The sequence below is a fragment of the Sorghum bicolor genome, chromosome 1 (genome assembly GCF_000003195.3).
Source record: "Sorghum bicolor cultivar BTx623 chromosome 1, Sorghum_bicolor_NCBIv3, whole genome shotgun sequence".
Classification (NCBI taxonomy): Eukaryota; Viridiplantae; Streptophyta; class Magnoliopsida; order Poales; family Poaceae; genus Sorghum; species Sorghum bicolor.
The window spans coordinates 1,948,060-1,963,526 of NC_012870.2; the positions used below are offsets into that span (position 1 = coordinate 1,948,060).

At 45.6% G+C, this 15,467-nt stretch overlaps 3 protein-coding genes across 3 annotated transcripts; 2 read left to right on the top strand and 1 right to left on the bottom strand.

Moving 5' to 3' along the window:
- LOC8079675 (cell number regulator 10) lies at window positions 1,051-2,257 on the top strand. The gene is made up of 2 exons (XM_002463533.2): window positions 1,051-1,444; window positions 1,536-2,257. The coding sequence occupies exons 1-2, from the start codon at window positions 1,315-1,317 to the stop codon at window positions 1,883-1,885; spliced, it is 480 nt and encodes a 159-aa protein (XP_002463578.2). The 5' UTR covers window positions 1,051-1,314; the 3' UTR covers window positions 1,886-2,257.
- On the top strand, window positions 3,211-4,436 carry LOC8079676. Its single transcript, XM_002463534.2, has one exon. The coding sequence runs from the start codon at window positions 3,419-3,421 to the stop codon at window positions 4,139-4,141; it is 723 nt and encodes a 240-aa protein (XP_002463579.2). The 5' UTR covers window positions 3,211-3,418; the 3' UTR covers window positions 4,142-4,436.
- Window positions 7,659-13,400, bottom strand: LOC8080203 (FACT complex subunit SPT16). The gene is made up of 2 exons (XM_002466110.2): window positions 13,217-13,400; window positions 7,659-11,311 (listed from the first exon to the last, which is right to left on the bottom strand). The coding sequence occupies exon 2, from the start codon at window positions 11,277-11,279 to the stop codon at window positions 8,115-8,117; it is 3,165 nt and encodes a 1,054-aa protein (XP_002466155.1). The 5' UTR covers window positions 11,280-11,311; window positions 13,217-13,400; the 3' UTR covers window positions 7,659-8,114.

The window sequence follows — 15,467 nt, forward strand, 5'->3', positions numbered from 1 at the left end:
GCTGATACTAGTATTAAGCCTACTTGACAAGTCAAAACACTCGTAATACATCAAATGAATACATAATCTATGATGATGTCACTGTTTATTGGACAGACATACCCGACGTTCAAGGCCATTTGGTTCCTAATCTCTTCTAAGCAATGGATAAGTACATTTTAATATGTAGAAGTAACGTCTGATGCCAGCTATCAACTTTGACGATACCATTTTTAACTATTCATACAACGACCTTTGTATCGTTCTTTTCTAGTAGTTCTCATTCTCGTATAATTAATCCTTGTTTCTTTTGTCATCGACACACGTTGCTGCTGAGACTGGCCTAACACCTCTTCCAACCAAACTTTTGACTAATGCCTAGCGTCTGAGCGTCACCACACAACTGACAACTCTGACCCAACCTGAGGGTGCGGTAATAATAAGCACTGTTTATTTTGTGCTTTGTAGCAAGCAAGTGTTCCTTCGTCGGTCAGATTAAAGTTATTTCACGAATCATAGCCCACTACTAAGAAAAATTGGAAGACAACACTTTGATTAAGGCCTTGTTTACTTCCAAAAAATTTTGCAAAATAGGAATAGTAGCACTTTCGTTTGTATTTGACAAATATTGTTCAATTATGGACTAACTAGGCTCAAAAGATTCGTCTCGTCAATTTCGACCAAACTGTGCAATTAATTTTTATTTTTATCTATATTTAATACTTCATGCATACGTCTAAAGATTCGATGCGACGGAGAATCTGAAAAATTACTTTTGGGGAACTAAACAAGGCCTAACGGAGATTACGAACCAAATGGCGCCCAAGTGGGGAGGGGGGGGGGGGGGGGGCTGATAAAATAAAGGGTAAAAAAAAAGTATCACCAGATTGCTAGAGGGGAAAATAAAGCTGTTTTGCTCCGGCCGGGAAGAGGAACAAGCGAGGGAATGTCGCGCGCGCGACCATCGCCGAGAAAACCTCGCGACCACACGTACGCCGGCTGGCCGCCGCGACGAAGACCAGCAACCATCAATCCTTGGACGATGATCCCGTGACGTATATTTACTTGCAGGCAGACGAGAGTAGTCTCCGGCTCCAATCACCTGCGCTGCTGCTGTCGTGCCAGGTCGCCGGCCATCCAAACCAGCCGCCGCTCCTTGGCTGGGATAGGTCGGCGCGCGCGAGGGATTACGCCGACGATCCACCCGCCGCCGCAGGCTCACCGGTGGCCGCCGCAGCTTGTAGGCTCGCTCATTCCGTACGTCACTATTGGTTCCCGGCGAGGCTAAGCGCGAGCGCAACCAGAACCAGAACCGTACCAGCTGGTTTATTGGAGATGTATCCAGCTAAGCCCTGCGCGCCGGCCGGGATGGCGGCGGCGCCAGTGGTCGGCTTCCCCGTCGCCGGAGCTCTCAGGCAGCAATGGTCGTCGGGCCTCTTCGACTGCTTGGACGACTGCCACATCTGTAAGCCTAGCTAACACACCCACCGTACCCTGGATGCTCATCATCAGCTCGATCTGTAAGCTCAGCAGCACGCACGCACGCACGCACGCAGGCTGCCTGACGTACTGGTGCCCGTGCATCACGTTCGGGCGGATCGCGGAGATGGTGGACCGCGGCGCGACGTCGTGCGGGACGAGCGGGGCACTGTACGCGGTCATCGCCTGCCTCACGGCGTCGCAGTGCACCTGGGTCTACTCCTGCACCTACCGCGCCATGATGCGCGCGCAGTTCGGCCTCCCCGAGGCGCCATGCGCCGACTGCCTCGTCCACCTCTGCTGCGAGCCCTGCGCGCTCTGCCAGCAGTACAGGGAGCTCACGGCGCGCGGCCTCGACCCCGTCCATGGCTGGGACTTCAACGCCGCCATGTACCCGCCGCCCACGCAGGGGATGCGACGACGCTGATCGCTCCGTCCATCGATGGATATGATGAGGTCCAGTTCATTGGTTTGTTGATGACAGATCGAGACAGAGTACAAGGTATATATATTCGATCAGTTGTTTAGCGTCGTCGGAGATAGATGCTACTGTTGATCGTCTGACAACAGTGCAGCACCGCCATTGTCGCCGGGTCTCCTTATTATTAGCACATCTCGTTTCTGTAAATCAGAAGCTAACCAAATGTAATCGGTAACTTGGTCTGAATATAAATATATACAAGAGGCTAGGCTAGCCTTGTGTTATTGCCCACCGCAATCCTTGTATTTTTCCTCATCAAGTTCTGACGTTCTGTGCTGTAATACAAGGAAAAGAGTATCAATATCTATCTTACGAAAATATATTCTATAATAAATTTAATGGTATTAATTTAGTACTATAAATCTTAATATTTTTTCTATAAATTTGGTCAAAGTTGTAAAAGTTTAACTTAGGACAACTCTAGAAATTGCAGCTTTCAGGGACGGAGCAAGTACGTACTAAAGAAGAACCCTGTATACTCATTTAGAGCACCATCCCGTCCTGCAAGTTTTTGCAGTTGAATGTATTATATACACTCTCCTCGAGTTATTTTTAGCAGCTAGTTAGCTAGAAGGATCTAAACATACCCTAGTTCCTATTGAATTTTTTTTTCAATTGAATTGGTGGCAAAAGAGAAGAACAAGATAACTCAATTACTCAATTCTGATACTGGCTTCAGTGATGCAGCGTTGGCCGTTGGCTTCTCAGCAGCAGCTGGCGGCGCCTTCCTTAGAGCAAGGCTAATAATATAGCCACTGCTGGTGGTAAAGTTTTTTTTACAGCTTTCTTATAGTCAACTTATATAATAGTTAGTACATCACTATTAATACATAACCCATTTGTCTGTCTCACCAACTTTTTTGGTTTTTTGTCTGAGCCGGCTGTACGCTTTTACTCTATCTTCTTCTCTTTCCTCCACCTCAACATTTAGCCGGCTTAGAGACTGCTATAATACTTGCTCTTAGCAGGCCAGCAGTAGCCCTCGGGACATGCTGCCGCGAAAAACGAGGTCTTCACAACAGAGTAACACAGGAAGCGGTCAGTGTTTTTGTCGGAAAACCTTCAGTCAGAGGTTCTTGTAGAGCTCGATCTCGATCCGATGCCTCAGCTCTCTCCCAGCCTCTCGATCGATCATGCATCATGTCGCGCCTGCAGACCCCATGCACCACGTACGCATCATCGGAAAAACCTCCCGGCCACACCGATGACGAACACCAAGAACCACCACTCCCTGCAGCATCCGTCAACGTGTGTATATATATATATATATATCTACGTGCGTGCGATCAGATGATGTGCTCCACAGATCGATCGAACACATCGTCGTTCCCCACTCACTGCTTCTTCACTCGTTCATCAACTACTGGAAATTAGATAGAGATAAAGCAGGCAGGATCTCTCGGAGATCTGGAACTAAAAAGGACGACCAGCGAATTAAGAAGGAGAGAGCTAGATCAGATCGACGACCGATCGAAGACGATGGCGTCGGTGCGCACGACGACGACGACGACGTCGTCCCTGGTAGCAGCAGTCCTGTCCCTCTGCGTCGTCGTCTCCCTCTCCCTCCGCGGCGCCGACGCCGCGCGGATCACCCCCGGCGACAGCCCGATCGTGGCCACCTGCATGACGGGCCCGTACCCGGAGCTGTGCGTGGGCGAGCTGGGCAAGCGGCTGCTGGACGTGCAGACGGTCATCGCGTCCGCGGCGCCCAACAAGGGCGCGGCCAAGATCGCCGGCGCCCCGGGGCAGGTGGACGTCAAGGCGCTGGTGTCCGTGGCGCTGGAGGCGGCCACGGAGGCCGGCACCATCTTGGTGTCCATCTTCGAGGGCAAGCTCCCGGGGTTCAACACCAGCGTGCCGGACTTCCACAAATGCATGGGCAACTGCAGCGTCACCATGAAAAGCGCCATGCAGAAGCTCCACGGCGCCAAGGCCGCGCTGCACGCGGGCGACAGGCAGGTGGCCAAGACGCTCGCGCTGCGCGCCGCCACCGACGTCTCGTCCTGCACCATCAGCTGCAGGGAGCTCAACGGCGACGTGCGCGTCATCGTCGCGCAGAGCCTCACCGAGTTCGCCAAGATGCTCCAGATCGCCATCGGGTTCATCAGCAAGATGAAGTCGGAGCCGTCGGAGCCAAAGCCACCGTCGGAGCCCAAGCCACCGTCGGAGCCAAACCCACCGCCGACGCGGACCACGCCATGATCACGCACGCATGCACCGACCGTGTTTTTAGCTAAGAGAGCGGAACCAACATGCTCCTCGTAATTTAATTAGCCATCATTCTGCCGAGTTTCTTTCGTTTTTGTTTGTTCCCCCCCCCCCCCCCCCATTTTGTTATAGTTTTAGTGTTGGTTTAGTTTTTTTTTTCTTTAGCATGGTGTTGGTTTAGTATGAGTTCTCTCTTCTGTAAATAAGATTTTTCATGCATGACAGGCCTGGACATTGCTTGGCTGCATAGCCTATAAGAATAAGATGCAGCTGGTCATCCTTACATGCATGTTTTCTTTCTCATCCAAGCTAGAAAGACTTACCAATCTTATACTGTATTACTTTAACAAACTCTGTATTTGGCAGTACTTCTACATATGGGATTTTTTTTTACAAAGCATAGTACAGATGTAGACACTCAACCACACACTCCTTGCATCCCTGAATAAATCATTTTTTTTTCAAATTTAATCAAATTTATAAAAAAACGTTATTTATAACACCAATGGATAAATTATGAAAATATATTTTATATTGTATTAATGATATTAATTTGGTATCCTAAATTTTAGTACTCTTTTGTATAAGTTCGAAAAAGTTTAACTAAAAAGTTTAACTTTAGAAATTAGTTTATTCAGGAATGGTACTAGATCGTTGCTAGATACGTTGGCACGCGACAATGGAGAAAATAGTGTGCGTGGCATGCGACAATGGAGAAAATAGTGTGCGTGGGGATGTGTCTATCTTTAGTACTCTCTTCCGTCCGTTTTAACTGGCGTGAGGAGCTTGATTCTACTAGATACCAAGAAAATTTACCAAACGACGCACTTATATTAACTCAGCCTCACGATTAAACGTTTGTGCCCCTGAACCAATGCATCGCCCATGAAACTAGTGGCTGCTCTGCTTTGATGCATGACCATGCATGCATGCAAGGCTTTACTTCTGAGTAGTTTAATTGCCATGCTAGCCAGTTGAGTAAATAAATGCACCCTCGAGACTCTAATACGCCTCCTATTGTGGCCAAAATAAAAAACCAGAACACGCCAGTTAAAATGAACCGGAGGTAGTAGTATATATAAAATTAAATTCTAAAACCTCTACACATGAAAAATATAATGAAGTAATGGTCCTTCAAAACTGATCATTTCCTTCGTCTTTACTTTTGTTTGCTGGCTAGTTCATGATCTTTCATTATATTCATTACCATATGGTCTTCAAAATGAATGCTCCAATTTAATTAGCCGGGTTTTTGTTTCCACAAAAGAATGCTTGAAAGCTGTTCAGTAATTGAGTTCAATGCATGGAAGACAGAAGCCATAGCATCCGGATGCCTAGATGCTCTTTCAGACACACCATCAACCAGGTACTTTGTGTTCGGTCGGGTCGGAAACGACCACTCTTGTATTTTATTTGACTTTCTCTCTTCTTAATATAATGATACGGAATGCTCTTGTGTATTTGAGAAAAACTCTTGTATAAGTAATAAATAAGCATTTCAACTGGGTCCAAGACTCAAGGTTTGTCGATCGGTTCCCCCTTCTTGAATTTGATTATTTTTTCCAAGATTCAAACATAAGATTTAGTGAAACAAAACATTTTGGGAGAAATGATAAGAAGGCAATTAACATTCAGATGATCATATGCTTCCTAATAAATTACTTAAGTTCGAAATTTGCAAAGGTTTCCATGCCTTAGACCTAAAACTAACAAAAGTACAAGAATTTTTGGTTAAATTACTAGTTTTTGAATATGTAGCTGTAAGTCAAGAACATATATAAATAACATGCCATAAATAAAGTAGGAGAGTTTTCTGAAAAAACGAAGTAACAAAAATACTACGCAGAACACCACCACCCCCCGACCTTATCTTCTCACCTGCTCTCTCTCTCTCTATCTCCCTCTCCCTCTCCTCTCTCTCTCTCTCTCTCTCTCTCTCTCTCTCTCTCTCTCTCTCTCTCTCTCTCTCTCTCTCTCTCTCTCTCTCTCTCTCTCTCTCTCTCGTGCGCGCGCGACGGCAGCGGTGACTGATGAGCTCCTCTCAGCGGCGTCCACCACGCGCCCCACTGCATTCCTGCGCCCACGCTGGCCTTGGTGGATCCCGCGGTACCGACAACAGATATGTCGATATGTCGGATCCGGCAGCAAGGGCAGTGCATCCGCGCCAAGTAGGCCGCCTCCTCCTCCTCCTCCAACTCCAACTCCGGCGAGCTAGGGTTCTGGCAAGCTCCCCTTTAGCTTCTCTAACTCCGACAAGGTATAGAATAGCCGGTCGAGGGGAGGTAGGTAGGCCAAGCGGTGGGAGTGGTTGATGGGCGGTTTAGGGGAGCTGGCGGCGGCCGGGAGAGTAGGAGGGGAAGAAGGTGGCTCCACGGGCGAGGTAGGGGAGCTCCGATGAAACCCTAGCTCGCTATGGCGGGGCGAGGGTACTAGAGTCAGTGAAGATAGATATTGAGTTTTTTTTCGACTCAATTTGTTGTGCTAGAGAGGTGTGCAAATATCTTGACCGTTTTCATCCCTACGCACAGGGAGTCCAAATCCTACGCATGCATGCTATAGTAAAGTCCATGAAGTAAATAAACTAGAAACAGTCCTAATGGTGATTAGAGTGGTAGTGCCATTAAGCAATCAATTATTAAGTTATTGTGAACAACCTCAATATGGATTCCACTGGAGGTTAACCCCAAATACAAAGGCATTTCAATACTTCCTGTTTTAAATAAAGGTTTCAAAATCTAGTCAATTTCATAGCATATCAAAAGTGCTGTCGCAATTGTCGATGCCACCCTTTCCTCTTAATAAAACGCGGGCCTGTATGAGCCTGATCGAGAAAAAAAGAAGGCTTTCCCCTTGGAACGCCCACTGGTATTCCAAATCTCTGCGCTTTTCGTCGTATCCTGTAAAACACTTACCCATGAAACATAAGCCAATCTTCTCGTACGCTTGCAGATTTTCAGATCCAGGAAGTACTCGCCTCAGGGTCATTTATGTTTTTCCTTGTCAAGCGCAATTTCAACAAGCTGAATATTTCCCTGTACCGAACCAGAAACCATCCAGCAGTTCAAACACTTCGAACCTACGGTTGTGGCATGTGGTTATGCCAGAAGAATTTTCGAGAAGAAAGATCACCGTCGCAGACAGATCATCAAAATCTTGCCAAATAGACGCAATGGTACGTCAGTAAGCCAAAACAATGACAATACGAATGGAAATTGGTAGGTAGTCGGTGAATGGATGGGACACAAAATGATCATTCACATTTGAGAAATAAGACTGAATATGGAAGCTCACTTGCTGAGTCGTAAATTACATCAGCTCCATCCAAGAATAATGTCAGAATGCAAATGAAATACAGGTAGAGTAGAATTGCAGAAACCAAACTGAACTGGACGCTAAACTTCATAGGCAAACAGATCGATGCAGTTAATGCTATAGTATACAGGATGCATCGATGCATGCATCAAAAACGGAAAAGCAAAGACATAACCAGATGCAACCAAAAAAAAGAGCAGGAACTCATCCTATCACAATGCTTCCACATGCAAGAAACATCCTCTATGTTTCCATATACGGTTTACAAGTACCAATGATCAACAGCAAGCATAAATAAATATTATACAGCCTGTACGTCCAACTAGTAACTAGGAAAATATTACATCACTGAGCATATTAACGAATCAACCAACTTAATTCCTTTCCCCAATGATGCAAATTCACTCGCTCAGTTCATCCACAAAGTTCAGCTGTCACATTTCACCTAAATGGACTAAGCTACTGCAGATAATACCAAAATAAACTAGAGATAACAAACGACACTCCTACAGACATGTCTATTCCGGGGACGGGGAGGTTCAGGAAGAAGCTACGGCGCCACAGCAACCAGCAGGTACCCCATTAACCTGAACTGCCTTCTTGGAGGTGGCGCTCCCTTGAAGCTGCTGCGCTTTGGCACACGCGACTTGCTGATTCACCTAAACTTTGGCTTCTTGGAGGGCGGCGCTCCCTTGAAGCTGCTGCGTTCAGGTGCACGTGACTTGCTGAAGGTCTTCGCCTTGCGGCGCCTCCTCTCTTCCTCACTGTCCGACTCTGCACCGTGCTCACGGTCCGCATTGCTTGCCTCGCGCTCCAGCTCCTCCCAGGTCTTGCCCTTCTCCTCCTCTGAGTCCTCGTCTGACTCTTCATCATCATCATCAGATTCCACCAAGGACTCGCTGTCAGAGTCATCATCTTCTGACTCGGACTCAGGCTCAGCATCAGAAGGCACATAGCCTTGGTCTGACTCCTCTGTGTCCTCAGTCTCTGAGTCACTCGCTTCCATGTTAAGGAACTCCCAGCCGCCATCGTCAATGAACTTCTGAGGATCATCGATTATAGTTTTCAGGATAGGACGCCAGTTCAGATTCAGCCTGCTCTCGTAGTACTTGAGGTCAGTTGTGTCCAGCCACTCCTTTATCGCGTCGAGCGATGCTGAAGGGATGGAATCAATGCGGAGAACATCCTTCTTGAAGTCCTTGAACACAATAGCCATGTCAAAGTTCTTCGTTCCAAAGCCCACCCTCTCCAGGTTAACAATCTCTATCTCACTCAGGCTCACCACCAGGAAGGGGTTCTCAATCAGCTCAACCAAACAAGTAGAAGTTGGAATGATGAAAGCAGAAGCTTTATATGGGACACCATAAAACCCAAGCTCCCTAAGGGGGACATCAAACTCCAGGTCAAGCCCCTTGAACTGTGGTTGCGACCAGTGGTCATTAACCTTGTTCACAAAGTTCTGGAAATCCATGTTAATTCTGTTCTTCCTATCCCTCTCACGCTGCTCTTCTTCAATCTCATCAGGATCAAGTGCCGATCTTCTACTGCCACCAAGAGTCTGGACAACATCCATCACTTCAACATAGAACTGGACATCCTTTGTCTTTTTGTTTCCAACCATGATATGGTTGTGCAGATGGAAATGAAGGAGAGTAATCATTTCTTTCTCTGCAGGCTGGAAAAACGCATGCTTTATATTTCCAAACATGATGTCCACGCGCTCATCAGACCTTGAAGTAGAATATCTGAAACCATTGAAATGAGCCTCAAGATTTCCAGTGAGCTTCCTCCCACGACCACCGAATGCAGGTCGTATCCACACATCAGAAAGTCTCATCATCTTCATTCTGTTGTTTCCTATCTGAAGTTTCTCCTGGGTAACAAGAGTTGCCCTTTCAGCTCTCTCTGACTCCCTTGAAGCAACTTGCCTCCTCAACGTTTTGATCTGCTGAACAACTTCACTGCTATGCCGTGGATCTTTTGAGCGGAATGTAATTTCTTTGAGATAGATAGCGCCTTGAGAATTTAGTTTGCTATCATTTGAGAATGGCATTCCAGGCACATTGAAGAAGATGCGGATAGTGCAGGTGCGGTTGTCCTGGTGGCTGGTCACACTCTTGACAGTAGAAACATGGAAAGGAACCATGCTGCCATAAATAGGTAAGAGGACAGCTTCATTTTTCTGATCTACTTGGATCACCAAATCTCTCACAAATGGTACATCATTAACATTCTTGTATGCAACAAGCTCATTTGAAGCCCTTGCAGGACCACGTCCATCACCAGATCCAGAACCAACCCCAGCAAGCCTTCTAGCAGTCTCTTCATTCTTTTGACGAGCAAGTTCAGCCTGGTGCTGTCTCCGGAGCTCTTCCTTCGACATTTCCTGGTTGTCTGACCTGAGAGTTGCCTTGGTTGGCATGACATCTATGGTCTTCGACTCCATCTTCACCTCAGCAACATCTTCATCATCTTCATTGAACGAATAAGCAACATCTTTGACTGCCTTGGAGCAAGGTGCTGTTAAGATGTCGTGTCCTCTTTCATTAACTAAAACTGTATCAGCTAATAACAGTGAAAACTGCTTTGTCTTCTCACTGGTGGTTTCTGCCTGGACGTTATGCAAACCAAGGGAGACATTAAAAACCATTCCCTGCTTTATCTTACGATCATTCTTGGCATTCAGATTTAAGCCAGATTCTCGGAATTCAAGGCCTATTCCAGTTCCAGCTGACTTTGTTAGATTAGGAAGTAGTTCAGGGGCATCCTTCTCAATCACTGCAACTGCAGCTTGATAAACCGCACTCATCTGATTGCCTGGTTTCACTTCTTGAACAGCAGCTTCATGAGCTTTCAAAAGGGTCTCATATGCTTTACTTTGTTTAGGGGTAGCATCAATAAGATATGTCCGAGCAACATTTGAACAATAGCTACTATATTTGGAACCAATTGCACAGATGATAACACTTGCTGAATCATAATACAGGTACTCGTCGTTGCTAGACGCACCAGGCTTCAGATCAAACTTACCCCCACTTTGAAATACTGGAGGGTAGCATATATCAACATTGTCAGGCTTCAACTTCACCTTGACCTTCAGGGGATCAAGAATAGCCTTCTCTGTGTCATCCATCAACGATGAGTGTGAGACTTTCTTCTCCTCATCAATAACCTTCTCCAACTTTGGAACCACAAAATTTTTCAGAACAGATGAAGTTAAGTAAGCAGCCTTCTTCACACATGTCACCTCTGTGGTGTCCTTCACAGCAAAGAGCTCAGAGAAGCCGTTTGTTACATCTGTAAGCCGTACGCCTGACCCAGATAACTTTTCTGTCCATGTTTCAAGAAGCTTACCCTCAGGTACCTCTTTGGCGATGTGTCCAACAACTGGCTTGTCTGATTTCGATTGATTACGAGCAGCCTGCACTATGTGATCCATCAAGTCAGCACCATCACCATTCTTGGTTTTCACATGCAACACAATGTCAACACCAACAGACTCATTTGCAGCCTTCTTGAGGGTCCCGATAAGATTTGCTTTCTTCTGACTGCATAGAACATGTATTTGCTTGTGCATGAAGACAATTATCGTTTCTGGAAATTCATATCCAAGTAACCAAATATCCAGGGCTGATGATTTCAAATAACGAAGATCATCCGAAGGAGGTGGGGTAGCAATGGCAATAGCATCAGATGAACTCCAAAGATCAGACTTGTGCTCCTTCCAATGGTCATAGAATACCTTCAGCCGCTTACTGAAGTTCTCGAGATTAATTGTATAGGCACCAGATCCGCCTTTGGCATTACCATTATCAGCCATCTTTGTCAATAAGCTAACATTAACCAAGGGAACTGCAAAAAGAATTGATCCATAGTTAGCAAACCAGAAAATCATAAGGTTATCCTAACAGTAAGCCATGAAAGTGTGAGCATTAGGAAATACTTGATAACAAAAAAAAGTACAGGCAAATAGGATGGAGCAGTAACCATACAGAATTCAAAATTGACAGTGGTCATCAAAATAACATTTTAATTATAGAAAGGAGAGCAACTTGCAAGTTACTTCAATTACAATGGATTAGCTATAGTAAAAACAGGCAGTAATGTCCCAATAACACCAACACTGCATACAAAGATGTTCATTTTAACATAATACAAAAGAATATCTTCCATACTTGCAATCTTAAAAGCATATCAACTTCCATGAGTCGGTTTGGGAAGGGGAATTGGAATCCAAAATTCCAAATAATTAGGATTTACTTGATCAAAACAGGCCAGAAGTAACTACAAAACCATGAATAAAAATATCCATACAGACAGCTGAATATAAAAAATGCTAGTTTTGTGTATCTATTAGCCATGGTGGTGAAGAAAACCACTTAACAGGAGCAATTACACAATCTGGTATTAGAGACACTGATGACAGATGAGATGCCAGTCATGTCAATGAGAACAATAATATATGATTTCAAAAGGATATTAACAAGTCATATTGCTGTGGCTGATAGGCATATAGGATCTATGCAGCACGGATTCGGGTACGCGTACAGGTATTGGATGTATACTGAATTACTGATATGTAGGCCTGTTCACTCACGGGTTCAAGCAGTTTAAGCCGGTTTTCCAACCCAGCCCGATGGTAGACAGTTTGCCTGGGCTGGTCCAGTTTTCATGTGTTGTGTGGAGTGTTGCTCTTCGGGTTGGGTTGGGTTGCTGTACGGTTTCAATGGTTTAAAACCAGCCCGCTGGCTGGCTGTGCTTATACGTGCTTCTGAAACATTTAAGCATTCCAGGATGCTTGCAGTGACAAAGCAATGATTGATTGTACATTTTGGGTTAGGTAAGCTGCATGCAATTACTGCCCTCAAGAACTAAAAACTAAACTGAAAACAATGTTTCAATCCTGTAAAAAATGATGCTCTAGCTGCAGCACTATTTCTATCATGTACAAAAAGAAATCCACGCACAAATTAAATCCTTGAAATGCAATTCCTAACATGTATAAAAGATTAAAAAAAAAAAACCAGACACGTCTTATCCAAGCACATCCTGATATGCCAATGAATGTAACAAGGTTGACACAAAGGAATTGAGTTTCCAAATCCATTAAGTAACATTTAACACTACAATCTCAGTGAATCTACAATCTCAGTGAATTTAATGTCATAATATTGGAAGAAAACCATATCAGAGACCCAAGAGCATATCTTATAATGTTTATTTTGCAACAATTCCAAAAATCTCAGTTATCATAGAGTTTCGAATGGAAGACAGATTTCAAATTGTGGTGATGACCCTGTGCAAATATGGGAACATAGACATGTAAGATATTTGAAGAAGAAACACTAGGTCTCAAATTCTCGAATATAGCAGTCTCAAATTTAGGAAATTAACAAAAGGAATTCAGGCTCGCATCAGGTTTATTCTTCGTCATTTGTCTCATTCTCGTCACACATCAAGCCGCAGATCATACAAACCAAAAGACACAGCTTGCACTAGCACTACTCATATTTGGAGACTTGCACTGCACTACTCATATTTGGAGACGCCATATATTGCAAAGAAGCAATCAAGCATGGAAAACCCTAATCAGCACGGGGAAGTGGGGAACAAAGGAAATCAACCAACGAGAAGTGAGTAACTGCAGAAATAGAGTAGACCGAGAATGGGAAGGGGAAGTGGTGGACAACGAAATCAAGCAACGAGAAGTCAAGGACTGCAGAAACAGAGTAGATCGAGAATGGGGAACGGGATGACCTCACGGGTGGTCGCCGGATCGACGTCGCGGGGGCGCAAGATCGTCCCTGGTGGCCGGCGAGCGGGGGCAGGGGCTCGTCGCCGACGGCCGCCGAGCAGGGGAGGAGGCTCGTTGCCGGCGGCCGGCGAGCGGGGGCGAGGCTCGTCGCGCGTGTGCGGTAGAGGCGGCGCGAGGGCGAGGTGCTGGCGTCGGGCGGGGTCTAGGGCGTGCGAGCGTCGGGGACAGAGGGGCGATAAGGGCGCGGCCGCGCGGTGCTATTGTTGGGCTGGGCCGTATTCAGTAAAATTGGATCGGTGCCGTATCCACATCGGGCCCATTGCACTCAATATTTTGGGACGCTATTTCCTTCATGTTAGAGCATCTCCAACAGTTATGCAATTGGACTATGCATTCTAGAAATTTATCAAAAATCTTAAAAATTGCTCTCCAACAGTTATGCATTTGACTTATGCATTTTGACAAACTTGGCATTTGATGGACCAAACTTGGCATTTTTGCATAAGCACAATGGCTTGGCAATTTTGATATCCCGAGTTTCTTGGACTCCTTGTCGTGCGCGACCTCTCCACGCGCTGCGGTAGTTTCTCGCGAGGACTCCTCCTTCCCGCGTGAACTCTTTTTTTCCCGCGCGACGTGAACTCTGCGACCTACGACTTCGTGGACTACTGGCGCGCGTACGACTTCGTGGACTGGCGGACCGGGAGGCCGTGATTCACAGAAACGGCGATGACTTGCGACTTCGTGGACTGCCGGCGACGGGCGACTGAAATTCCCGCGCAAAACAAAAAAAAAGATCCCAGACAAAAATAGTTGGGTCCACTATTTTGGAAAATGCCAAGTCAAAAATACCAAACACTTGGAGATGGACTTATTTTTCCTTTGGCAAAACGTTTAGGGACTTGACAAATTCTAACAAATAGCAAATTCCAATTGCATAACTGTTGGAGATGCTCTTATACAGTGCTTCAGTGCCATAACCCACATGGCCACATTCCTAGAGCTAAAAGCATAGTAGTTGATTAATAAAGTAATGCTGGACGAGAACAACATGTATGGAAAACGAAATTCCCCTTTAGACCTTGTTTGAATGCATATGTATCTACATCAAGCTACAAGTGTTGGAGTGGATTAAAGTGAAACTTAGTTTAAATCCACTTCAATATATATGGATTGAAAAAAAATACATACACATCCGAATAAGTCCTAAAAAGAAAAAACTGGTCAAGTGATTTCTTTTATAAGAAATCTGTGTGTGTAATGGCACTAACCTATGTTACGGGTTTTCTAGGTAAAAAACTAGACATAATTGTGTTACCTTTGAGAAATTGAAAGTGATGACATGTCTTGGTGCATGTCATATAGAACACCATGACTCTTAACTGTCCTAAGATCACTAACATAGCACAACACACTAATTCTGGTACCTACATGTATAATCTAAGTCAGATAAAAATCCTCCAACCTTACAAATGCACACAACTCCACAGCCCTGCTGAATGGGCCATGCTCATGAACCCTAAGGACAATTACCGTCTAGATGACCAAGGGAAATAAGCAAATTTTTCTATTTGACATCCCTAAGCCTTGGCTCTATGAGGTTCCTATAACGAAACCTACAACCAGCACACCTAAGATGTCCTCATGCCAAGGGAGAGGCCCCAACATGCCAAACCGAGCTTCATATTCAAACGCGACAACTATCCAGAAATGCGACGAGGCGAATCCACAACAAAGTAGACATGTGGGAGCGTTTGTCTACGGAAGTCGAAATGGATTCGCGGTATCACGTCACCACAAACATCACGCATGAACGAAAATCAAACAAGGTGCACAAGAGAGTAGGGTAGGGTTTCCTTACCTGGCGACGCGAGGAGGGGTGTGCACCCTGTGAGACTTGTGCTCTCGACGGTAGCGGTAGGGCGCCCTTCGGAGGTGGAGCAGGGCATAGTGGACGAGAGGAAGGCTCTCCTATAGCTTGAGACTGTATAACAAGGTCGCGGTAAGTGGCGCCTCATCGTGAGCGCCGCCGCCAGTGGGAAAGGGCGTAGGAGAAGGGGAATTTTGGTTAGGGTTTATGAGCGGCAACAACTATATAGATGGAAAGAGTGTATTGAGAGGTTGAAGCTGAAGGGAAAGGAAGTGGGCCATAATCGAGGAGAAAGCCACTAATGCTTGTTAGGCTTTTGTTAGTGGGCCAAGCCAGCAAACAATTGTTGAATGGGTAGTGTGACTTTCCTTATTTGATGATGA